The following is a 27,601-nucleotide window of genomic DNA, read 5'->3' on the forward strand; positions in this document are numbered from 1 at the left end:
CTTGTTTTATAACTCACCCTGGCGTCTGGTTCGTGCTTGTTTTGTCATTTGACTTGAGTTGGACAGTCTGAAACCCTGAGTGTCTTTCGAGCCCCACACGTGTGGGAACTCCTTTCTTTCTTTTCCTTTAAACGTAGTGCTTCACACTTAAAAAATCCTTTTCATCTATGTAAATGCAGAGAAACCAAAGAAGAAGTGTTGTTTCCCTCTTCTTCTCAGTCGTCCGGAATCCAATCCCAGGGACAAAAGGGTTTCAGTCTTCAACCCCACCCTCTGATTAAGTTTTCAGTTTCTTGCACCACACACATACACACTCACACACGCACATTAGGCCATACACCCATACCTTAAGAGGCTGAAGCACTACCAATATCCTAAATTCGAATGGCCATCATCGAGGTCTGGAGATATTCTCCATAGGACGACAAGATAATCTCAAGAAAAAATTATCCGTTAAGGATATCAAACCCATTGACTTACACAGTCAACTCTTGAGATGGATATCAATCCATCCTCCCCAGTGTAGGTACTATCATATCCTCGTCATCGTCAGCAACTTGGAAACTCATCATACACCAACTGCGAAAGAGACCCTGTGCAAGGGCAAATTGGGCAGGGTCAAGTTGAGCTTTTGCAGAAAATGAATTGGAATAAACTAGAACTGGCCCAATTTTAAGGTAAAAGCTCAACCCGAACTCTACAAAAATTGACCCTGGTTGCACCCCTAACCCTATGCATGCATACACCACTGTTTAATTTCTAACCAGCCATTGAGATCTTATGTAATACCCGCCCCACCAAGGTTTGGGAAAGCTAATAATTTTAAGTAAATATTGGCCATAGATCCTTCGACCATAGATCAACGGTCCAGATATGTGATTTGGGGCTTTTCGGACAGTTAGATCGATTACCGGATCCCTCAGACCGTCAATCACACTCGGATGGATGACATATCATGCCCCTTGAGTATTTAAAGTCTCTGATCTTCAAGAGATTAAAAGATTTTGGGAAATCGATGGATCTTAATCTATTTTCGTCACTTTATTTATAACTCACTGTTGGGAAATCAAATTTTTTCCGTTCGACTTGATTTTGGTCTTGTTAGATGTGTTTTTCGACTACCTATCCAACGGATCCAGGATAAAAAAATTTGGACACGATTTGATGAAACACATCAAACTGATCATTATCGAAATGATTCGAACAGTTTCAAAGACTCAACATGCATTTTTTCGCTTTGGGCACTTTCATCAACTAATAGAAAGATCAGTGACTCCACCATATTTGTTCTTGACAGTGAGATAACGAGATGGCTCCATGTGCTTTGGATTCATTATTTGTATTATGATCCAGGAGCAATACCAAAGTGTTTCAAAGAAGGCTTACCTTGAAGTAGGTTTGCCTCTGCCCTCCAGCCTAGATCAACCTAAGATAGTCTCTATCGCTCCGCTCCAACAGTCAAATATGATACTTCATACACCTTAAAAGCTCATAGGATGAGAAGAGGTTATTTTGAGGTCCTTATGCTCGTTATGCCTATTATAAAAATAAAAATTTTCATGAAAAAATATTCAATAGAAAATAAAACCAAGGGTGTAATAGGCATGCAATTTTTTACTTGATAAATATGGAAATTTTTTAATTTGGAAAAAATAGGGAGATGATATTTTCACTCCCCCTGCATTACTCATGTGCTCTCCTTATAATGTGATTTGACGTGAAAAGTGGGCAACTTTAACACTTTTTGACGTCAAATCACGTTATAAGGGGGCACATGCATGATGCAGGGGCGTGAAAATATCATCGCCCAAAAAAATATCCATGAAAAATGAGTTTACCAAAAGGTGGAAAACTTCCCAAGGAAAAAATTTCAAGGAGTTTTTTTCCCCTCAAAATCCAAACAACACGTTATGATCAACAAACAAGTCTACCACTCACATTGATCTGTGCAATTTTAGCAGGGGTGCAACTCGGGTCAGGTTGGATCTGGTTGAGGCCAACCCTAACCCAACCCGACCCAGTATGAGCCTTGAATTGAGGATGGTCAACCCTAACCCAACCCGCTTCTAAATCTCTCAACCCTAACCCAACCCATCTACCGAAAATCGGGTCGGGTTGGTTCGGGTTCACCTTGGGCAAAATAGAAAAATACAGTAAGCCAAAGAAAATTAAGATAAAATTAGAGGACGACCCAGTCAGGTGGCCAAGGCCTCAACCCTAACTCAGCCCAACCTGAGGAAATGCCAACCCAACCCGAGGCAAAATCGGGTTGAGCCCGACCCAAGTCGCACCCCTAAATTTTAGTGATGAGTCAGGGTCCACAGTGTGTCCTAATTGGACGGTCTAGATCAATGGGCAAGTGTATAGATGCAACAATATATATGATTTGGAGACATTCTCGATAGGATATAGGATGGAGAATAGCAAATCCCAGGAACAGCTCATCCAAGGATTTGTAGCAGGGCGGAGAAAACCATATACAGACTTTGGTGCATACAGCGATTATGATTACTACTATTAGTTTTAAGTCTCTTAAGAGAAAATGACGTTTTAATAGTAAAGAAAGAAAGCGGTTTTCATCACTTTTTTCTGTATCAAGAAGAGGGTTTGGGGAAAGTCTTCTTTGAATTCTAAAAAAAAAGAAGCGGTGATGGGCGATGACAAATCGTCGATTCCAATGGCAAATAGAGAGAGAGATCGAGAGCTTCTGATACCAGTCGGAGACTCTGTTGAAGATGCCCAATCTAAAGCCTCTTCTTCTTCTTCTTCTTCAGCCCCTTCTTCACATCACTCTGGTAGAGAGGTCAGATTCCGATCCAACTGTAGTTCTTTTTCTCTTTCTCTATCCTTTTGATTTTAACTTGTTTGTTTGATTTGGATGGTTTCTTTTGAGTCATGTTCCTTTGTCTTTTTTGAGTTAGGGATTCTGTTCTTGCTCTCTTCAAAACTCTTTATCTTCTTTATAACCTAATTCATTTTCTCTTCTTTATTTTCTAAGAAAGTTTGTTGACAACCTAACCCCCTCCTTGAAGACCCCATCTCTAGCAAGCCTATTAGTGACTCCATTGACCGATCTTCTAACGTGCAAAAAAGCGATGTTGGAGTCTCCCACTCGATCCTTAATCTCATAAAAAAAAAATGGGGCGAATCTTCATGGATATGAATGAGATCCCCTAAGCCAACGGATTACGTTCATAGAATCCCCTTCCACCACCACATGATCCAAGGAGTCACCATTCAATAGTTTGATACCTAGTGAATCGCTCTCACCTCAGCCTCTCTGGAATTAGCGTCCCCTATGAGACCTGAAAATGTCCACTTTACGTGCCCCGCCTCATCCCTGAGCACACCTCCTATCCCAGCTAGACCATGCTTCCAAAGCCTGACCCATCGATGTTTAGCTTTACCAGACTGTGGGCAGGAGGCTTCCGTGCTCGGGGGACTATCCACCTCTCTCCAACCTTTCCAGAGCTCAAACCAGACACGAATCTGAAACAAGGGATGACTCTCACCTAGGATATGGTTAATGCAATCACTTTCTGTTTGGTTGCACTAAAAATTGGGTTTTTATGGGAAAATCAAAGTAAGAAGACATGTTATCCTACTTAAAACAAATGTATTTTTTGGGTAAAATCAAAGTAAAAAGACATTTTCCTTTTATTAGCGTCATTTGATTGCCATTTATTATTCGCTGCTTGTTCGCTGCAAATTTTCCAAATGCACGTCATTTTTCACTGTTTGACTTTCCTCTCAAATTAGGAGGAAAAGGAAAGTAAAATAATAAAGATATTTCCTTTTCTTAGCATCGTTTGATTGCCATTTACTGTTCGCTTCTTGCTCGCTGTAAATTTTCCAAATGCAAGTCATTTTCAACTTTCCTCTCAAATTAGAAGGGAAAGGAAAGTAAAATAATGAGAATCTATTTTCATTTTCTTTTAATTTTATGTAACATACATACAAACAGACCCTTAAAAAACTCTCATAGCAGATAAATAAATCCCGGGTGATGAGAACTTTTGACTTTGCATGTCTTGATTATTTGAGGACTCTTTGTACCTTGATAAAATATGATACATTTTCAGAAAATCTCTACCCTATTCTGTTGTTATTTTTGCTAAGTTTACGCCTGTCATTGTTCAACATATTATATGGATATTCTTTTTGCAGTCATTTTAAGAAAGCTTGACGCATTGTTTACTTCTGCTATGGTGCTACTGTGTAGGCATTTTATAAAGTTGTTCGAAGCTGGGCTTCGAAGAAGTTCATGACAGGATGGTGAGCGTTTTTGCAAATTCTTGCACATTGAATCTATTGTTCGAGTTTTTATGGTGTAAGCCCTTATAGTGCTATATTTTTCAGAAAGTACTGTACGTACCACATCATAGGATGATCCAAACCGTCCATGTGATGGACCACAACGTAAATAGGTTGTGCCCCAAAAATATTTCCATAGGATGATCCTAGCGCTCCAATCTGTAGAGGTTTCCATAATATGCAGTCTTCTATTGATCGGAGGGTTGGGATCATCTTATAGAAATGATTTTTTGGGCACAACCTATTTACGTTGTGACCCATCACATGGACGGTTCGGATCATCCTATAGTGTGGTCCGTACAGTATTTTTTGAAAAATAAGGCACTATACACCGTATAAAATCTCCTATTGTTCAACAGTTAATCGTGTTTATCATTGTCTTCTGTCCATTTTTCATCCATGGACTCATCATCTTATTCAGGAACACGTTTATGTCAAACTCGTATGTGTTACATTCAAATATTGCGACTTATGATCATTGGCTTTGTTTAGTCCGATTGAATCTTCTCTGTGTGTGTGTGTGTGTGTGTGAAATGATATTTCTTCCCTCTTTTCCATGTCTTTTCCGAAAATGTGGGAAATGATATTTCCACCCTCCATTCCATGTCTTTTCCTAAATGATTGTATTTTTAATCCTTTTTTTTGAAGTTCTAGGAAATGACAAACAAAAGGGTGGAGGAAATGCTGGAAAAGGGCGTGTTAATATCATTTCCCTATGTATACTATTTGTTGTTCACCATAATGTGGTAATTTTTTTTGTGTAACTATTCTATATCAGAATGGAAGATTGGGGGCATTTCACTGCTGTTTTTGTTTCATTGCTAACATGATGGTCATGGAGAACTTATGTTTGTTTTCATGCACCCCACAACTTGTTAGGGATGCTTTGGCCTAACATTTGATTCTTACCTAAAACCAAAAGGCATACATGCCTAAGAAAGAGGATGTTCAAGCCTTAATAACTCTCCAATAACAACAGCCTCCAACATAACTGCTCATGGAACTATATACATTCATATATAGACAGACACACACGCACGCACGCACGCACGCACCCTCCCTATATGGCTGCTCTCTCATGCAACAACCCGTCCATGACATGCCTTCTGCGATGGTCCCTAGCAAATCCCTATATATATATATATGTGTGTGTGTGTGTGTGTGTGTGTATCTATATATAATCTTGCTTTTATCATCACAAAAGGATTATGGTTTGTTAAACCAATCCGTATATGTTTCCATTTCTTTTTTATTGAAATGGAAAAGAATAGAAATTGTTTCCATTTTTTTTATTGATGTTTTCTATTGGGCAACACTTTTATTAGTACTTATATTTGTAGGATAAGCAAACTTTTTGGTCGTTTGTAACTTTTCGGTTGTTATCGTGCTTGTAGAAGCAAAAAATTATCATCGTATGTATTTTTGTTTTCCATGAGGGGAAATCAAATACACAATAGAAAATAAGATCTGGTCATGATGGCGAGGTAAATGATTTTTGTTATAATAACTAATATCCTATTTGTTTTAGATTATGACAACCGATTGTGGAGTCCCCAACTGATTATCAGACTGGAAATTGCACTAAATCTGAGTTTAATAATCAGTTGGGGACTCCACAATCGGTTGTCATAATCTAAAACAAACAGGCGCTAAATTTGATTAGATTATCCGATTCTTGGTGGTGTTACAGATTGATTCAGGTAAATATCATGCTTAGAGTCGAACTTCAGGTTTTTAGAACATTGGGAGTTTAGACTTTAGAATAGACACCACCCAAAACACGGTCCTAGAATTGATGTTCTAATAACAGTGAGGCCTACTGTTCAATATTTCCATTTCCTTTTTCAATATCTGTGGATTACGCACGCCATTTCAAAAAAAATAAATAAATCTGTGGATTACGTTAACTTAGAACACTATTTTGCGCGTATGATCCACGGAGCTGTGAGGAGGTAACAATATGATTGGTGATTGCAGAAATTTGACATGGTGGTGGGGTATGGCATTTGGACAGCCAGTTTGTTTAATGGTACTCTATTTTGGTATTGGGTGGTTTTTTTTTTTTTGACATTGAACAATTAATTTATCCTTTGTTTTAGGATCCATACAATTTATTAGTCACTGGAGTGATGTTTCCAGTTTATCGCGAAAAAAGTCCCATTGGGACCTCTTTGGGTCCGCGCCTTAGGTGGTCCTTTTTTTAATGATCTTTCCTACCATTTGATAAAAAAATTTATCACCAAAAGAGATGGTGTTTCCACTTCATCGCATGATTTAGAAAACTTAACAATTTAGCTAGCCAGGAAAAATCTCGTAATACTTTCACCTACAAGTTCCCTTATGTTCTAATTTGAGGTTATTATCCAAGTTTAAATTAAGGCAGGGTGATCATCTGAGTTTAATTGAGGATGAAAATGATATTTTTATAATAGTTGTAAATAATATGCTTATATGAATTATATGAATGAAACACACTGATGGATTTTATCTGATTATGATAGTTTGTCTGTTGAAAATTGAGAAGTAGGAATGGCTATACAAATTAGAAATCTTCGAGTTCATGATCTTAGCTGCAAGTCGTTACATTTATTGGGCCTCTGGGACATGCATAAGATCATAAGTAAATTGCACTGAGACATGCAATTAACTCATACAAAGAGTTTAAAGCTTTATAATACTATAATTTGGACAGGGACACATGTCTCAATGCTAGACATAGAAATGAGGTGCCATGGCCAAGCCCAAACCCTTGCGGGTCTGTACCATGATATCTCATGTAATATTATTAAAAGGCACTACTATATACTATTAATTCATATAGACATAATATTAGTGAACATATCTCTATATCTGGAAATATGAGATTTTATACAGTGCCCGATCGGGCATGTACACTGGCAGGGCATCCACCCTTGATATTTGATCCAACAGCAGCTCACTTTTTTAGCGGGCACCATATAATTTCTCCTGGAAATATATTGCAAGTAAGTTGATAGTGTAGAAAAATACCTGAAAGTATGAAAAAGATAACTCAAGTACCTTCCCATATAGCTTTGTCAACATGTGTCTGATATGGTATGGAATTCACTTGTTACCTGGATAATGTGTTTTATCGTCATTTCTTTGGAATTCATTTTATTCTTAGCATGAGTGGATTAAAATAATCATCTGATCTGAACTGTGAAATGCAAACTATTTGTGTTTATAAAGACTGAATTTTTGTAATGATGCTCGCTATGCTCTTTTGTACCACTGCTCATGGTTTTGTACTTTGCAGTGTTATCCTGTTCCCAATAGCTATCACTTTCTATATCACTTGGTGGTTTATTCATTTTGTGGATGGCTTCTTCTCCCCAATCTATGCACAACTCGGTATCAACATCTTTGGTATGCATATCCTTTTTTCAACCCCTTCTTTTCTACCTCACTACGCATGTGTGCATTGTAGACACTTCTCATCGATATATATTTGCAAGGTTATCTTCTTAGCATGTTACCTACATAGACAATTTAGATAATTACGTAGGAATATCTTGTACATCTTGATAGTTTTTTCTATGACATGGACTATATCAAACCGAATCCTTGATTGATGTGTATTTCATAAGCTGATACTTGAAATAAAGCATTAAACTATTTTGATTTTGATACATTTGGCAGTTTCGTTTCTCATATCTCATGCTACAATTGCTGATTTTGAAGTCTAAAGGATCAAAATGATAGCAAATTAGCAATTATACCCATTTTGGGACTAGCATCCATTGTTGACAAAAACCATATGCCTAGGCACCCTAGGCAAAGGCCGTTTGGCAACCTAGGTCTACGTGGCTACCTAGGTACTCACCTAGCTGACCAACTTGGACTAGTGGTGGTAGGGGTGTTACTAACAGGAGGAAAAAAAGCCGCTTTCTCCTTAAGGTAATGGAAAATGACTATGAGATGCTAAAAGTTTATTCATTAATATTTTATGATACAAAATACTATTATAATTTATAAAAATGTACCAAATTACTAAAATATATGCATTTTGACAGTACTAATAATAAAATAAACAATCAATTTCTCAAATAGAGTATGACACTTGGCACATGTTTGTGCACGTGGGACCTGCACCAATAGATGGGCCTCATCACGGATGTGCCAAAAACCTCACTGATTGGTGATACATGACTTGTCCAGAATTTACCCTCTAACCAAATTGTACCCCCCCCCCCCCCCCCCTCCTCTGCTTTCTCATTTGGTGATATAACATTAAAGGTAGCCGGTATGTTGATGGACAACTAAGAAACATGGAGAAGACGTAAGAGAAGGGGATTCCCTCAATGTTATCAAGTGGCTTAAGGGAAGTATCCTATTCCCTTGTAGATTTGCCCATTTGTTCAATGAAATTCAAGACAAATTAGGAGGCTCAGCGGTTTCATTCACCCATGTGAAGAGATCCGCCAATAGGGAAGCGGGCCGCTTGGCGAGGGATGGTATCTCAAGGGCTAGTCTCGAGGTTTTTGACTTTGGGCCGCCATGACTAGCTAAATGCCCAATCTATTGTTGTGTTCGGTGGTTTTCTTTTTTCTTGTATAGCTTGGCTCTTTGTTTGTACTTTTGACCTTCTTGGTCGCGGCTTCGCTGCTTTTTATTAATATGTACTCACCATTCAAAAAAAAGAAGAAGTAAGAGAAGTATCCAAAATTTATAGCATACAAGTTAGCTGGAAATGTCGAGGCATGAATTGCGAAAGAACTCATACTTAGGGAAAGAGGTAGAGCAAAGAAGAAACCATTGAAGACATCTCTATTTCTAAATATTTCATTTGCAAGAAGAAACCTACGACCTATTCATGTAGATGAGTACTCATCTCACCCACTTGCAGAAAATGTTAATGTTTCATCTATCTAATTGCTTTCGATGCAAACGACTATCATGTGTTTCCAAGTAACAATGTTCAATCATGCATCTTATCAAAGATCATGCATACATCTTGGATACAATTGCATTTCTTATACACATTTGGAACAACATTATCGGGAAAAAACATGAGTTTTATAATCGATTTGGTAATTTGAGCGGGTAGCTATTTAACATCAATTAAGGAAAATTCCTTGGGTTTTAACCTTTTTTTTCTGGTTCCCCGCAACAAAGGCCTTGGACCTGACTCACCATAAGGGAAAGATGTATGGCTTCGAGAAAACATTTGTACAAGTAATATCTAAGAAGCAAAATAACTCTGATTCATTTTGAGCAACTCCTACGTCTTGTCTGTCGGCTATGTCCAAGGTTTTAAACGTCAGTTTATGTCGGTTGCCACATAAATGAAAACATTCTGGTTTCTGTCGAAAATTTTGGTGGAAATCTTATAAAATCACGAAAGTTTATTGAAACATATGCAAATGATGTAAATTTAAGATGGAATTTTAGTAAATGCTACAATAAGTACAAATACACACTTAAAAACCATCACATAAGCAAAACAACCATATATAATAATGGTTTAACAATATCAAACACCATTGACACGCGTTCAAGATTTTTTAGATTTTGGTTTCGGTCATAATAGAACATGTTAGTTTTAGATGGAACATTGAGTAGAAATCTTGTAAAATTACGGAAATGTATGCATACATAGTTGTCAAACTCTTATGAGTCGTATGAGTCAACTCCCGAGTCGAGTTGTTAGGCTTATGAGGCGAGTCACATGGGTGACTCGCATAGTTGTCAAGCTCTTACGAGTCGTACAAGTCAACTCCTGAGTCGAGTTGAGTCGCTAAACTTTCGAGGCGAGTTGTATGGATGACTCACCTTTGTTGAAGACTCGTCCGATTTGTTTGTTGACTCAAACGAGTTGCTGGGGGTCGACTCGAAAAAATAACTCTTACGGGTCGCTGGGCCTGTGCTTTCTTGTTTTGATGGTTGAAAACTTTGAAGTTGGAACTTAGAACTTAATTATTTTTGTGCATGCAAGTTACAAGCATATATGTGTTTATATTTTTGGCTTAGTGCTTTATCTATGTGCTATTGGGTTATATTTTTCACATGCTTCATCTTTTGATATATAATTATATTTTTTCAACAAAATGTTCTTGTAAAAAACTTACAAGTCACGAGTCGAGTCACGGGTTGACACCTATGCATGCAAAGGATGGATATTTAAGATGAAACTTCAGGATGTGGTAGAATAAGCACTAATACACACTAAAATGCCATCACATAAGCAAAAAACCACCCATGATTGTTTAACAACGTCAAACATCTAGTGACATATGCTTAAGATTATTCTGAAGTGGAAACCCCCACCTTTGGGGTGTATCAAATTGAACATTGATGGTTCAAGTGGGGGGAATCCAGGTAGAGTAGGACTTGGAGGAATCCTCCGAGATGGAAGTGGTGAGGTTAGACTCATGTATTCAGGTTCTGTGGGTCAGAGGAATTCCATCGAAGCAGAAGCCTTGGCTCTTAGAGAATAAGGCTTCATAGCCCATTTTTTAGCCGTGTAATCCTTTATAAAAGGCGACTCTTTAAATGTTATCAAATCCTGCATAGGGAGTGGGTTTCCCTTGGAAGCTAGCAGGTTTATTTGAAGAGATAGTAGAAAGATTGGAGGGTTATCACATTCATTTCTATCATGTGAAGAGAGAAGCCAATGAGTTATGAGGAGGCTGGCAGATAAAGCAGTTACTTGTCCCAATTTGATCATTATACATCATATGCCCGAGTAGGTGGACTGTAACTCTTTTAGCTTGTTTTTTTCAGCACTGATGCTGCTGTTTTGTGTGTTTCTTTTGATTCTATTTACCTGACTATCTCGGTCGAGTGGGCTTCGTATATTTCTGTTTCTTGACGAATGAAACATGTTGTATTAAAAAAAAAGAAAAAAAAAGAAAAAAAAAGGAAAAATATAGAGGTATAATAGGGAATTTTTTTGATTATTTTTGAAGAAAACTTTGTTTGATCCTCCAATTGCGAAATTGAAGAGTCAGATTTGGTTGATTTTCGAGTTTGAGGTTATTTCTTGATTTTTTTGTCAAGTAATTTGCTCTCTAAGTGATTAAACATGGATTGATATTTTGCGATTCAAAAAAATAAATAAAAATGGATTGATATTTGTTTATGATGTGTTATTTGGCTAGATCTATGCATGAGTGTGCTAGAACTCTTGTTTTTTCATTAGTTTTTTTTTCCTTTTTCTAATTTTATTAGTATTTGGGATCTTCACGGTTCCTAATCAATCTTTTCCTTAGATCAACCTTAAAAGTGTCATTATTTAGAAGACCAAACAAGGTTGACAATTTATAGAATTTGACATCTTCTCAAGTAAGAATCAATTAGCCAAGAGAATTGAAAAACTTGTTGATTACCTTTTTTTTTATTATTTATTATCATCTTTAACTGTTTCCAGTGTTTGTTTTCGATATTTTATGGCTGTATTTTTTTTCTTTCTGAAATGGATATTTTATGGCTGTATCAGAGGTATATCGGGTCTATTGGCATGATGTAATGTGTATCAGCGACTAGTCTCGCATGTTGTGGTGTCTAAGACCCCGATACTTGGAATAGAAACCTATAGAGGGGATGGAGGATTTTGAAATTATGAGAACATACTTGGTTTGTACCCAAGTTCTCACCCACTTCCCATTATTTTATCTTGAAAGATGAGGGAAATCTGTTCGTTCTTTAACCACATCAATCCATTTTATTTCAGTTTTTCTTGTAAGTGGAATCATATCCTAGCATATTTTTCTCTTGGTCGTTGATTACACCTTGCTCAATCATTTAGCTTTATGTAGCAGTTTGTTTGGCCTTGATTTGTCATGGTGCCCCACTGAAAATCCTGTAGAAGTCGTAATGGCATATTTTGATTCTATCCTTCTATTCATAAAACGAAATCATATTTCAGTAAAAAATGGATTTTTTTACCAGATAAAAGAATGTATTTAAATGGCTATGATGAACAACAAAAGCTAAAAAAGACGGATAGATTCAACATTTTCCAATTAGAACTCACAATGCCGAGTTCACCTAGTGTTCATATCCCGCTTTTATTCCTTTTGTAAATATTCATGCCTTTCTTCTGTACAATTCTATGTAACTTGGACTAGACACACACGGTTCTGGAGAATTCGGAACACTGACACTGCCATATGGTATATTGAAAAGTTACGGAAAAGTGTTCATTACCTGCATTTAATCCGTTGTAAATATTTCCGGATTTCTGTTGTACCATTCTATGTAACACGGACTAGACAGAGATGCCAGGTGCTAATCCTGGAGAATTCGGAACACTGTCACTTCTAAATGTTAGCTAATGATAATTTTGAAAAGTTTGTTAGTGTAAATTTTGATTCGTTAAAGGGTTACGATATGGAAGAGTGTGTCTAGATAAATAGAATATTGCATTAGAGCAATATAAAGCACAAACAGACTGTAGATCCTTTATCATTCAAATAAATAAATAAATATATAAAGCACAAACAGTATGTGAATAACATCACAGGCAAGAAAAGAGTTAGATGAAGGCTTTCCCCTGCTATTGAAGTGCATCCAATCCCACATGGGAGTAACCTTGTTGCATGCATTCCATTTAAACAGGTACTGGAATTATGTGGACCACGCCTCCTTTTTTTTGTCTGGGTGTGTTCATTACAAGATGAACACTCATCTGTATTGTTTTTTCTTGGTTAGGTTCATCTGTATTTTTTTTTTTGGTTTTTGGTCAGGACTTGGTTTCATAACTTCGGTGATGTTCATCTTCTTGGTGGGAGTGTTTATGTCATCGTGGCTTGGGGCATCCGTTCTTAGCATTGGAGAATGGTTTATCAAGAGGATGCCCTTTGTTCGGCATATTTACAATGCCTCTAAGCAAATCAGTGCTGCCATATCGCCTGGTATTATTTTCCCTTGATCGTCATTTTCCTTTCAACTTTAGTTTGTGTCTTAATTACTAATTTTTCTAATTATTACAGATCAAAACACGCAAGCCTTCAAGGAAGTGGCCATCATTAGGCATCCGCGTATTGGTGAATATGCATTTGGCTTTATCACTTCATCTGTCATTCTTCAGGTTTGAAATGGAGCTGCATTGGTTACATTGTAAATTATGGAAGATCCTTACATTTCTGAAAAAATAGCAACTTGCCAGTTGAAAAAACCCTCGATCATTTGAATACTGACTGCATATCCTTTGTCTTCACTAGGGATATGGTTATTTTGACAACGACTCTCGAAGTTCGGGAAGACATTCAATGTTTTTCCGATTTTCTCTGAGACCCGAATAGTGTAATTTTCACTTTAGAAATGAAACATTCCCCTCATTTTGGAGGGGAAAAGGTAGTGTCCCTCCAGGAGTTCCTCGAATTCCCAATCTCCACTCTGCATGTTTATTGTGGTCGCCTTTGTGTAATAATTGTGATTGATCACCCAGTGGGTCCACCATGAGTGGACCAATGTGCAAAGATGCACAGATATAATGATCTCAACCATCCCGTGGCTGCATTTTTTTACTGTGGCCAATATATGGGTCCCACTGGATAGAAGGCCTCGATTGTTGCATTGTTTTGGGTCTTCTTGCAGGAGACTAAACCAGTCTCTTCTCCTGTATGGTGGATCTACTTAGTCCACTTAAACTGTTGCATAAACTCAGCTAGTTTAAGTTAAAGGTGGTTCCTGAATTAATTCTGAAATTTTGTGCATTATGTTTTCTTAGTTTGCAAAATTCCAAACCACCCATTCATAATTAAACATATTATTGAGTATTTTTTATGCGTCCAAAATGCCCCAGTCTCATCATCCTAGAATAATCTGGCCACTTAAATTTGTTTGGCTTGGATGGTTTTGCTTGCATGTTGATACATCTGTGTTCTTTGATATTGTATACTAACTTGCCCTCACTTTTACAATTTGGAATGGTGATTTTGCTAATGGACCCCACCCTGTGCCTACTTTTAAACCATATATTTGGCCCCTGTGGCATCTTGGTTTTTATATGTAAAACCACTGTGAATTTGGTAATCTCGTGGAAGTGGTTATGATGCAAACCCATCCTTTGCGGAGAATGACATGCCGAAATTCCAGGCAAAATGGCGTATAAAAAAACCTAGTTATCATGATGATTTCGTTCCCTGAATTTTATCCTTATCCCTATCTAATATTAGTTAGTTAGGATTTCTTAAGTTTTATTTTGATTGGTAGTTGCAGATTTGCAATAGTGACCTGTTTTTGAGGAGGAATCTTTTATTAAAGATTATTAGCTCTTATAAATATGAGAAGGGTATGAACGATTGGAACGAGGGGGATTTTTTGTATATACATTTTTGGAGACTTAAGTTATCTTTTTTTCCCCTTGTTACGGTTTCACAAATAAAACCGTAGATTGGAGTTATTATTATTGTATTTGGTTTCACCATTGCAATTCTTCTTCTTCCATTGTACTAATTTGATTTCAGAGCTCCGTTGATCCTTGGCGTTTGTCGTGAAGAGGCGACTACAATGGCCAACAATCGTGGGTGCGGTTGAGGTGTTCGTAATGAGGCTCCTCATCCGGATCGTCAAGCAATGAATTTGAAGAATTAAGGAGGTAAGTACAACAACTCACGGAACGCTTAACATGTTTCGAAACTCCGAGTCGCGGTGACGATAGTCTTGTTTCTGAGGATGTTAACCCTTTTCAGAATCGTGCTCTACGGGGTGAGCCAGGTGAAAGGGGATTTGAAGATCCTACGGGTCTTAATCAGCCCTACCGTGATGTTGATATGACTATGAGGGTGGATATATTGGAGTTTGAAGGGAAGATTCGACCTGATGGGTTTATTGATTGGCTCAACGCGGTTGAACGACTTTTTGATTATAAGGAGGTACTGGGCAAGGTGAAGATCGTGGCTATCAAGTTGAAGGAATATGTCTCGGCTTGGTGGGAACAATTAAAGATCCATAGAGAAAGGTTGGGAAAATAGAAGATCAGTTCTTTGGAAAGATGAAGAAGAAATTAAAGAAGTTCTTGCCGGAAAACTGCCTTCAATACAATTACATGAGGGGCTGTGTAATCATCGACAAGGAAATCGGACCGTGGACGACTACACGAAGGAATTTGATTTATTGACAATGTGTTGAGTAGGGATTGAGCCTGAAGAGCAAACTGTTGCACGTTACTTGGGATGCTTATAGAAAGAGATTTGGAATGTGGTGATGCTACAACCCTATTGGAGTTACAACGACGTGTACAAGTTGTCCATTAACATCGAGAAGCAACAGAATCAGCTGAGTGCTCTACGATTTTTGAGTTCGAGAACTTACTTCGCAGCCCAGTGTCTACTGGAATATCAACTTATTTCGGTCAGGCTGCGGCAAATCTTAGTCGTGTCGGTGGTGAAAACGATCGTAGAGAACATGGCAAACGGGATGACAACTGAAGAGATGTTGGTCAAAGTTCTAACCCTTCTAACAAGCCAAAGACTGGTGGACCACCTAAGTGCTTCAAGTGCTTGGGTGTTGGCCATATAGCGATAGATCGAGTGCCCAAACCGAAAGTACGTGAATTTGGTCAAAGAATATGATGATTTGACCGAGGAGAATGTTCTAGAGGAACAACCACACTTTGATGATTATGATGATGATGAAGATTACGGGATCACTTGGAGCGATCATGGCAAAGTGATAGTTATTCAACGCGCAATAAATACGGCTGAAATTGAAGAAAAGTCTGTTTGGCTGCGGCATAATATTTTCCATACTAGTTGTACGTTGAATGGCAAGATATGCAATCTCATCATTGAGAGCGGGAGCTGCGAAAATGTGGTGCCGCAAGAGATGGTCATCAAGCTCAATCTCAAGACTGAGAGGAGGCCTATGACTTACAAGCTTGCATGGTTCAAAAAAGGGAATGAGGTACTTGTTAACCAAACCAATGCTGTTTAGTTTCTTTTTCAATTGGTAAACAATATCAAGATGTTCAATGGTGTGATGTGGTGCCGATGGATGCTTGCCACGTGTTGTTGGGTAGACCGTGGCATTACAATCGAAAAGCTATCCATGATGGGTATGAAAACACTTACACGTTTGTTCAAGATGGCGTGAAAGTGATTTTGGGTCCATCTAAGATGGAAAGTATTTCCAAGCCTTCAAAAAGGGATGGAAGTGACTTTCTATCCATGGCTGATTTTTTGGAGTAATCGAAAGAAATTGTCGCAATTTATTTGTGTCTAAAGAAGAGATGTTAATTTCACCATTACTTGAGCCTATGTTGAGAGCATTTTCTGTTGTTCCGCATGAACTACCAGCTGGATTACCGCCGATGAGTGACATTCAACATCATATAGACCTTATCCCGGGTCATTTAACCAAATAAGGCACCCTATCAAATGAGTCCTAGTGAGCATGAACAACTTTTTTTTTCAAAGGTAGTGAGCATGAACAACTCCACAAGCAAGTTGTTGAGCTTATGGATAAAGGACTGATTTGAGAGAGCATGAGCCCATGTGCTGTCCCAGCTTTACTAACATTGAAGAAGGATGGTTCTTGGCATATGTGTATCATCAATCGGGCGATTATTAAGATCACATGCAAATACAGATTTCCGATTCCCCGCTTTGATGATATTGTGGATATGCTATCGGGATCTAAAGTCTTAGAAAATATTGATCTTAGAAGTGGCTACCATCAAATTTGAGTTCGACCGGGTGAATGAATGGAAGACCGCATTCAAAACTAGAGATGGGTTATATGAATAGTTGGTAATGCTGTTCGGGCTATCAAATGTACCGAATACCTTTATGCGACTGATGAATCAAGTCTTCCTACCGTTTATTGGGAAGTTTGTGGTAGTGTACTTCATTGATATCCCTGTGTATAGCAAGTATTGGAAGCCTTAAGGGGTAGAAGCTTTATGCTAACATGAAGAAATGTGAGTTCCTGACTGACAACTTGGTGTTCTTAGGCTATACTATCTTGGCCGCAGGCATCAAAATTGATTCGACGAAGGTGGAAGCCATCTTCGAGTGGCCAACACCGCAATCCATTCATGATATTCGGACTTCCATGGCTTGGCTTCATTTTATCGCAGGTTTATACGCAATTTCAGTTCAATTATTGCACCTATTACTAGTTGTCTATCTAGTGTGTTCAGGTGGACCGAAGAAGCGGGAAAAAGTTTTCAATCGGTAAAGCAAGCTATGACTAAAGCATCTGATTTAGTAATCCCAGATTTTCAAAAAGTATTCGAAGTTGACTTTTGATGCTTCTAGAATGGGTATTGGTGCTGTTTAAGCCAACAAAGGAGATCAATTGCCTTTGTTAGTGAGAAGCTCCAATGATATAAGGCGGAGGTAATCAACATACGATGTAAAATTTTATGCTATTGTTCAGGCATTACAAAAATGACAGCAATATTTGTGGCCTGAGGAATTTATTGTATACTCAGGCCATGAGGTGTTGAAGTATATTAATGGGCAACAAAAGCTTAACCGATGACACGCTAAGTGGGCGGAATTTCTATAACAATTCAACTTTGTTCTTCGGCAAAAGGCGGGAAAGTCAAAATGTAGTAGCAGATGCATTGAGTAGAAGGACCCTCTTGCTTCACTCTATGCGAGTCACCATTTTCGGTTTTTAGCTTTTGAAGGAATTGTATGAGAACAATGCAGATTTTGGTCAAATTTGGGAAGTTTGCCAGCATGAACCAAGTGGTGATTTTTTCATACAAGAGGGCTACTAATTTAAAGGTAACAGATTTTGTGTGCCAGATTGTTTGCCAAGACAAGCCATTTGTTGCAGACAACATGGGGTGGCCTTGGAGGACATTTTGGTTGTGACAAAATCATGGCTATGATTGAAGATACCAAAACTTTGAAGGGATGTCATACGATACGTTCAAAGATGCAGGACATGTCACGCATCAAAGTGTCATTCTCAGAACATGGGTCTTTAGATGCTTTTACATGAGCCCGATGCTCCATGGGAGGATATTTCCATGGATTTTGTGTTGGGACTTCCGAGGACCAAGCATGGTAATGATTCTAGACTTGACGACCAGGCATGGCTAAGTGGATTTACTACGATGGAGGGGGTTTCAAGTGGGCGGTTACTACTGTTTCATAGCCTTACCAACCCTAGGCTTTGTTGGAGGTTGTGGATGTATTTAGGAGTTAGGGGCAAACAAGCAACAAGTTAGGAGTTAGGGGCAAATGAGCTAGAAGTTTTATTGGAATAGGTAAGAGATGAACGTTTCACTTGTATTCCATACAAATTGCATTTTTAGAATGCTAGGTGTCCTTATCATTTGATAGATAAATAGGATCTTCAAGTTGAACACGTGTATGCACACAGATGTGTGGGTATGCATGTATTAGTACATATGTGTGTGTGTGAATGCATGTATTAGTGTTTCTAAAGTGGAGGCATGAGGTGAGACGTTTACCCCTTGTGTGAGGGAGACATTAGCCTCACGAATTTCTTGAAATTTTAAAATAGAAATTTAGGAAATATAATGAAAAATAATTAAATTAAAAGAAATAGTGCAACATCTAGAGTACATATGGCTTGTTTTCCACAATGGTAAGTTGTGAGTTAAAAATAATTGATGTAAGCCAACACTAGTTCTGTCCATAGTTTTAAATTTCCACTGAAGCAGACTTGAAACAGCTGAAATGTTTCCATTTTCATCCCCACCGAAACGCATATCGTAACCAACAATATAAGTGTATTACTGGCATACTCTACCCATACGTATTGCATAATTATATGTATATGAGTTGCATGTGAAATATGGTGTATGTGTTATATATAAATATTTTTTGAATTACATGTGAAATGTGGTGTTGCACTGTGTTGAGAGTTAGAGAAGAGAAGGAAAAGAGAGAAACAGTGTGTGAGTTAGAGCATAGCTCCCACTCACTTATGTATTTATATAAAAGAGAACTAGGGTACAATGACCATTGACCACTATATGTCCTTAGGCACATATACACATCTAACACTCCCCCTCAAGCTGGAATGTAGATATTATACATTCCAAGCTTGTTACAAATGTTATTTAGTTTGGCTTTACTCAAAGGTTTGGTAAAGACATCAGCTAGCTGGTCCACTGATTGAGTGAAGAAAACGTGTATCTTGCCCCTTTGTATTCTCTGATGAATGAGATGGCAATTAACCTCTATGTGCTTGGTTCTCTCATGGAAGACATGATTGGTAGCAATGCGAATAACAGCTTTATTGTCACAATAACGCTGGGCTCGAGAAGAGGAAGAAAGACCAATCTCTGATAGGAGAGAGCGCAACCAAATAAGCTCTCCACTCGTATGAGACATGGCCTGATACTCTGCTTCTACGCTTGACTTGGAAACATTGTCTTGCTTCTTACTGCGCCATGACACTAAATTGCCTCCAACAAAGGTACAATAACCAATGGTGGATCTCCTATCTGCTGCAGATCCTGCCCAATCTGCATCACAGAATCCTTCCAACCTTGTAAGCCCATGCTTCTTGAATAGCGGGCCTTTCCCTGGTGCCCCCCCTTCAGATAGCAAAGAATTTGAACTACTGCTGCCCAGTGGGAGGTACGTGAGGCACTCATAAACTGGCTAACTACCCCAACTGCGTATGAGATATCTGGACGAGTAACACAGATAAATAAACTTCCCAACTAGTTGACGGTATCTGCCCGGGTCATCCATCAAATCTCCCTCCTTCGAAAGCAGCTTTGTATTTGAGTTCATGGGAACACCAGCTGGTTTCATCCCAATAGAACCAGTCTCATCTAACAGATCTAGCACATACTTTCTCTGAGAGAGGGAGAGGCTACTACCAGAATAAGCTACCTCAATCCCAGAAAGTATCTTAAGCGCCCAAGGTCTTTTGTGCTAAATTCCTTCAGCAGGAAGGCCTACATCCTCTATATTGCAGTTGTGTCGCTGTCTGCAATGATAATGTCATCCACATATATGAGGAGGACATGGCCAACGTCATCTGCTGAAAACAGAGTGATCAACTGTATACTGCCTCTTGCTAAATCTCGTGATAGCATCACTGAATAGACCAAACCATGCTCTAGAAGATTGTTTGAGCCCATATACAGACTTGTGAAGTATCATCTTTTAAAAAAAAAATATACAGACTTGCGAAGTGTGCATTCTGAGGACGACATCTCCTCCTGAGAAACATACCCAGGACTCCAGGAGGTTGCTCCATTAAAGTAGGAAGGAAAAGAAGGAAAGAGTGTGTGAGTTAGAGCATAGCTCCCCCTCACTTATGTATTTATATAAAAGAGAACTAGGGTACAATGACCACTATGCCCTTAGGCACGTATACACATCTAACACTGAATTATTAGACATGCGGGGAAAAGCATGGCACTAGGTGTACGATGTTGTTATAAACCATTATGGGTGCTTTTTGTTTATTTTAGTGCTTGACTGGTTTCTGAGTGTCTAGTCCAGCATCTACTGAAATTTCATTTTAAATATCCTTATTTGCTTACATTTCCTTACATTTCGAAATTACAGGATTTCCACTAAAATTTTATCCAAAACCGACATGTTTCCATTTCCATCATGACCGAAACGTATACCGAAATCGGAAATTGAACCTTGGTTCTATCATCATTTATTGTTTATATTTCTACGCAAAATTCTTTAAGAATATTAAACATTGGTCAATGGTTATTCTATCACTATTTGTTGATGATATTTCTATGCAAAATCCTTTCTTTTCATCATATAACAACCACAGGAGAACCATTAAAAAAAAAACCCACAAGAGACACTAAAAATCTCCAATGCCCTCCAAATTCCAAAACAACTCAATACACTAAAAAAGAACGAAAAAAAAAAACAATTTTTTTAAAGAGGCTGAAGGTAGAAGAAAAAAATCGTTAGAAAAGGTGCTCTTACTAAGTACTAACTGTTGCAGCGTGTGATCGTTTATACAAGCTTGATATCCAAATGCTAAAATATATCTTGATGATAGAATCGCGTAGGAATGTTGGATTGCAAGTAAGGTCAACTGTTATTGACTAATTATGAAAATAACCGTTCTCCAAAACCTAACCCCAAAACTTTTAGTCCTTAAATTTCAAGTGAGAGTAATATTGTTTGTAAAATAGCTGAATAAACCCCTAGCTTAACTTCAACGTTAGAATAGGTTAGCTTAAACTGAAATTAAAAAGACAACATATTTGATTGTTTAATGTCCTAATTTTATCCATTTAGAAGCTCTTGTGAGGCATATGCCAAAGAGTTGGTGCTTATGTCTTGATAGATCTACGATTTTAGGTGCACACTAGAGTGGATCGTACACCTCAATGGATGTTCTTTGAGCCATTAAGGCTCTGTGATGCAGGACGATCGAAGAAAGAACTGATACCGAATCTGATGCAGGACGATCGAATGAAGGACTAATAGTTGGCTCTGATACCAAATTGACGATCGAAGGAAGTTTCAGATTTATGCTGGGATAGTATAGACTATTGTGGTAGGGAATATCCGAATATGGGTGAAATTAGTGGGTGAAAATTAAGGGTTTGGGTCCTAAAATAGGTGATTGAGTTGGAGAAGTATTTCTACAATGTTTAGGATATGTTTGGAGTGGAGCAGGCATTTTCCAGGAAGCTATCCTATCGAAGGATGTAGTGAAGGTGTAAAATGAATTTTGGGGCAAAACGAGAGAGACATGGGATGGGGATGGATTTGAATGATTTTTCTATTGTTGGAATTTTTTAATGGATATTTTAGGGGTTTTGGGTAGAAGATAGGTAGAGGGCGAGCCTTGGCGCAACGGTATGGTTGCTCCATTGTGACCTGGTAGTCACGGGTTTGAGTCACAGAAACAGCCTCTCTGCAAAGCAAGGGTAAGGCTGCGCACATCTAGCCCTCCCCAGACCTCGTAATGGCGGGAGCCTCGTGCACTGGGCCGTCCTTTTTGGGTAGAAGATAGGTGAAAAATAATGCAAGAAAGTTTTTGGCCGAGATTAATAGAGGTTTGTGGTTCCCGGTGAGGTGGCTTATGGGAAAAAATCAAAAAAAAGAAACATGAAAAAGATAAATTGCAAGGTTGGAATCTCACCAACCAAAACCCAAGGCTTCGCACCAAGGGGTTCCTAGGCACCACACCTTATGGAAAGTAGACTTCACATCCATGATTTGTAAGAAAGCAAGAGAAAACAATTTTTCATTCATTCTTCCATAGCATAACGTAGAATTCATCAGGTGACTTCTCTGTTAAGTCTTTTTAACTATTCCTCATGGCTAGCCCTGATTCTTCCATTGTAGCAAGAGTTTTGTCAATCTATGCCCGCTGAGGGTAGGCACTTTTGGATGGGCGGCTCTTCTTGTTCGGATTTAGACTGTGGACTTCTTGCGCAAGCATAAGATGTGCATCATGTTCTTTGTGCATCGAGGCTGGTGAATCCATTGATCTCATCTTTATCCATTGTAAGATTACTGGAGTGATATGGAGCAATCTCCTTAGTTGATTTGGCATAGCATGAGTGTTCCCTGGAAATCTAGTTGACCTCTTTCAGAGTTGGTCATCGGTCCCGTGTAGGAAAAAAACGACATTTTTTAGTGGAAGATGGCTTTTTTAGCAACGTCATGGGTCATTTGGAAATAGGAATGCTAGAGTTTTTGATGGGGTCGCGAAAGGCTACTTCCTTTACATTAAGGTAGTGGCTTTGACAATATCTTGGGTGAAAACCCTACCTCCATTCAGATTAGTCTCATCATATGACCTATGGCATGGTTGGAAGGAGATATGTAATAGTCAAGAGAGGAAACCCAAAGTCTTCTCAGAGTGGAAGCCCCCGCTGGTGGGATTCCTAAAGCTCAACTTTGATGTATCTAGCCTTGGAAACCCCGGCCCCTCTGGATAGGCGGGGTGTTGCAGAATGATAAGAGGGAGGTTATTTGGGCTTTTGCAGGACCAATTGGTGCTGGCGCATCGGAGGTGGAAGTCCGTACAACACACCAATGCATTATAATATTGACCCAAGAGATGTTTGAGAATTTAGTGGTAGAAGGGGACTCCCATAATGTCATTTGTTGGTCGAAGGTCTCTACTAAACATCCTTGGAGGTTTGATAGATATTTTGACGAAATCAAGGACCGGATTAGATCATCCGCCATTGTTTGCCATCTTTTTTCCTTTCGTATGGTGTATCTTCTTCGTTATGCTCATTTTCCTTTTCTCTCTTTGTATCCGACCATCTCGGGCTGTGGAGACAGGATCTGGGAACCCTGGAGGCCAGATCTGGAGCATGGCTTTTTCATGGTGCTCAGATCTAGGGCTGTGGAGACAGGATCTGGGGCCGTGGAGGTCGGATCTGAAGCCATGGAGGCCGTGAAGCTGGCTCAGGAGCCGGAAAAACTGTGGAGGTTGCCGGAGGCCGTGAAAGGCAGTGGGGTGCTGGACTTGAAGCCGTGGAAGGCCAGCTATAGGCGCTGCGAGGCCATTATCGGAGCTGGAAGCCTTGAGGGATATGGGAGGCTGTAGATTGACAGATTTAGCAATGGGGTGTTTGGGTTTGACTGTAGGAAGCTGTGGTCTTCGGAATCAAGATCGTGGGTGGCCTGAGGACGGGTGTGATGGCCAGTGGAGGCTAGATCTGGAGCGTGACTCTTCTGTGGTGACTAGATCTAGGGCTGTGGAGGCAGGATCGGGAGCCGTGGAGGCCGGATTGGGAGCTGTGGTGGCCGGATTGGGAGCCGTGGAGGCCGGATTTGAAGCCGTGGAGGCTGTGAAGCTAGATCTGGAACAGAGGAAAACCGTGGAGGTTGCCGGAGGCCGTGAAAGGCCGTGGGGTGCTGGACCCGGAGCCGTGAAAGGCCAACTATAGCTTGATGACGATGGTAATGGCTGAAACTCCTCTCGCGGAATTGACTTTTGTGGAATAGACGTAGAAGGGATTGGAGGATGACTCGCCGGATTTTGGTGGTGCTACAAGGTGGAGGCCACCGGAGATCCGACGGTGTTGTTGGGTGGTCGGCTATCGTGCAGGTTAGGGGCGCACAATAGCTCTTGGCCTTCGAGTGGGATTTTTGAAAATCGAATTCGGAATGTGGTGGAGAAGTCTGTGTGACATGGCAGGTCACGGTTCTGACTTTGTGGGCCCCACAGTACGGCATTTTTGTTGGATTCCTTACAGTGAAGGCTTGGGTAATGTAAGGGGTAGTGTGAGGGGTAATGGGCTTTTCTTTTGGGCCAAGGAGAATGCTCCTAGGCAATTCATACGATGTAAATCTGGTGGGACTACTGGTCCCCATTGTAATATTTGCTAGTATGAATATATTTGTCAATTTTCAAAAAAAAAAATAAAAAAATCAACGATGAACCATTCTGGTTCCCTTTGTAATTATTATAGTATCAATAAAATGTCATCTTTAAAAAAAAAAAAATCAACGATGAACCACATCACAGAGCAAATGTGTTTTCTGTCTGTGTTTCGGGAGCGCCCCCCCCCCCCCCCCCCCCCCGCCCCACACACACACACAGACACAGACACGTGTTTAAGTGTTTTGGTTGATAGATAAATGGGACCTTCATAGCATGATGTGAGGTGGGTCTTCTTACTTTATCATATGTGCCATCCATCTCTTTGACCATAATGAGAACCCTAAAAGTTTCCCCTGGTAGAGGATTCAATCGCATCCGCCTCCCCTCTCTCTCTTATGTGTGTGTGTAATATAGTTTTTTCCTTTGTATTACATTGGTGTTTTGGTTGGCTGATAAGACATGATATGGAGCTCGAGCCTCATGGTGTGTCATATGTGCCATCCATCTTGCCAACCATAGTTCTTTGTGTGTGTGTGTTGGGGATGGGGGGAATGGTAGGCTGAGGGGTGCCCCTGCAAAAACCAGTTACAAGGGAGCCCTCATTGGTCCATAGCAAAAAAGTGCATTTATAAGGGCACAAAAGAAAATGGAAATGATGTTGATAACAATAACCATAATTGCACTTTGCTAATAAGGAACAATCGGAGGGCCCTTCTAACTGGTTTTTTTCAAGGGCGCTCTTCAGTCTATCATTCCTCTCTCTCTCTCTCTCTCTATATATATATATATATATAGCATAAGAGAAAAGGAGAGAATTATTTGAATTTCTCCCAAAATTCTATGAGAATTACACATCACTTTTTTTGGCTAACAAAGGCACCCATTCAACCCACATATTTTCAATCCTACCCCCTCCTTTATGCTTTTTAACAAAGTTACCCATTAAAGCCACATAATTTAAATCATACCCCCTGCTTTATGCTTTTTTAATTATGGAAACCTCTATAGATCAGCCTATGGAAATGATTTTACGGGCACAACCTATTGATGTTGTGTTCCATCACATGGACGGTTTGGATCAACCTATGATGTGGTCCGTACAGTTCTTTGTCGGCCCGTGCATTGCACGGGGCTTTTTAGTAGTGTGTATGTGTGTGTGTGTGTGTGTGTGCATGTCGAAGAAGGCATTTTGCGGACCGGCTGTTGCATGAGAGAGCAGCCACCTCAAATGAATTAGACATAATCTGTTGATAAGTGAGCCTATGTGGCTGATCTTTCATGTAACAGGCGGCCAACTAAATGCCTTCTGCAATGAGCCCTAGCAAATCCCCCCCCCCCCCCCCCCCCCCCCCCCCACCACCCACCACCACACACGCACGCACGCACAGGCACGAGGGATTATCTGCAAATTTTTTGTAGAAGTCAGTGAGGATGAGATGTATCATTTTCTTTTTTCTTTTTAATAACAAAGATGTATCATTTTCTTATATAAGGGGTTAGGATATTTCTCAAAACATTAGAGTTAAAGAGTTTCACAGCTAGTGTTTCCATTTGCTTGTCCATGTCCAGGCAAATCACGTGTTCTTTTATTAATATTTCACTCAGATTATTCTGTTTAATTCCTGTTTCCTTTTACTAGAGTGGAGGATGACAATTTGCTAACTTGTGACATGGAAAAATGCAGAACTATTCGGGCGAAGAAGAGCTGTGCTGTGTCTATGTACCCACTAACCATCTTTACATAGGCGACATATTTCTTGTCAACTCGAAAGATGTCATTAGACCGAATTTATCTGTCCGTGAGGGAATTGGTAAGTGTTATTTCTTTTAGCATCATCACTATTATTATCTTTCCTGTTGAGACACTGGAAAATGCAGAAGGTGGGTAAGATCTAGAAAATGGAACTTGATTCAAACTTTATGAGCGGTTGAGTAAGTGTTGCTCAATCCTTGGTCGATTATTTGATTGAGTTTGAAAAATCTTATTTTAACCTGCAATTTTTTTCAGTTTTTTTAGTATGTAGTTGTGTACCTTTTAAGTCTGTTAAATGAACTGAAGTTGCCCCTTGATCTGATGTTTTGTCTATTTGATTTGATTCTGCCATTTTTTGAGAACCCAATGGTGTGTTTGGACTATAGCTTGAATGATTGTCTAGAAAGAGATGAAGAAAAACATCCATTGTCTATGATGCTTTCCATATCAAATCCGTGCCCCTGTCATACCTGCAATGCAAACCTCAGTCTTTTACAGCCATTTATCTCACTGTTAAATCATTAATGACTGAACGCTTTGTGTTTCTTTTGCGAATGCAGAGATAGTCGTCTCTGGAGGCATGTCGATGCCTCAGATCCTATCGACACTGGATTCACAGACAATACAGGTGGATAGAAGTAGAGCTAGCTGAAGCTGAAAAATAGAGACACACACACTGGATTTGGTATTGCTAACCCCTCTTGGTTTCTGCAATTGGATGGCGGCATGGTTTGTTTGGGATGGTTTTCAGGTTGTCATTGTTATCTGGATTTTAATGGCATGCAACATTCCTTTAATGGGATTTTGATGTAGTGTAAATTGTAGCAGAGGAGGGTTGGAAATATGAGTTGTTGTTATCATATGCTGTATGGGTTGGTTCAGTTTGTCGTTGTCATCTGGATTCTAATAGCATGTAACATTTCCTTTAACGGGCTTTCAATGTAGTATCAATTGTAGCAGAAGAGGGTTGGAAATATGGGTTGCTGTTATCATATGCTGTTGGGTAAGTTCATCTTTGCTTCTGCTGATACTCTTCTTTCCTTTTCAGATATTTCTAACTTTTTCAAGCCTCTATACTTGTAGTTGAGTGTAATTTACCTGGCATCCTTCTTCATATTAGAACTACTAATTGATTAATTTTTTTTCAAAATCTAAACCATTGATGCAGTTGTTCTTGCCTTGATTCATTGTTCGAAAAATTATTGTGTTCAGCTTATCCTAATAAAAATGCTCCCTCTCACTCTTATCTACCCAGCCTTTCTTACACTTTCAGAGATAAGAACTTTGGTT

General features: G+C 39.2%; 1 protein-coding gene across 1 annotated transcript; it reads left to right on the top strand.

Annotated features, from left to right (window-relative positions):
* The first annotated feature begins 2,444 nt into the window (after positions 1 to 2,444).
* LOC143845579 (protein CONTINUOUS VASCULAR RING 1-like) lies at positions 2,445 to 27,305 on the top strand. Its single transcript, XM_077353956.1, has 7 exons — positions 2,445 to 2,803; positions 4,223 to 4,275; positions 7,592 to 7,701; positions 13,023 to 13,190; positions 13,269 to 13,366; positions 26,243 to 26,369; positions 26,872 to 27,305. The coding sequence occupies exons 1-7, from the start codon at positions 2,651 to 2,653 to the stop codon at positions 26,961 to 26,963; spliced, it is 801 nt and encodes a 266-aa protein (XP_077210071.1). The 5' UTR covers positions 2,445 to 2,650; the 3' UTR covers positions 26,964 to 27,305.
* Positions 27,306 to 27,601: the final 296 nt, after the last annotated feature.

This window comes from Tasmannia lanceolata, unplaced genomic scaffold, assembly GCF_043159265.1.
Source record: "Tasmannia lanceolata isolate RefF3 unplaced genomic scaffold, GAP_Taslan_0.1 ptg000015l, whole genome shotgun sequence".
In the NCBI taxonomy this organism is placed as follows: Eukaryota; Viridiplantae; Streptophyta; class Magnoliopsida; order Canellales; family Winteraceae; genus Tasmannia; species Tasmannia lanceolata.

Coding starts and splice junctions, on each gene's coding strand:
- LOC143845579 (XM_077353956.1), top strand. CDS start 2,651: ATGGGCGATGACAAATCGTCGATTCCAATGGCAAATAGAGAGAGAGAT. Junction 13,367..26,242: donor CTTCATCTGTCATTCTTCAG/GTTTGAAATGGA, acceptor GGAAAAATGCAG/AACTATTCGGGCGAAGAAGA. Junction 26,370..26,871: donor ATCTGTCCGTGAGGGAATTG/GTAAGTGTTATT, acceptor TTGCGAATGCAG/AGATAGTCGTCTCTGGAGGC.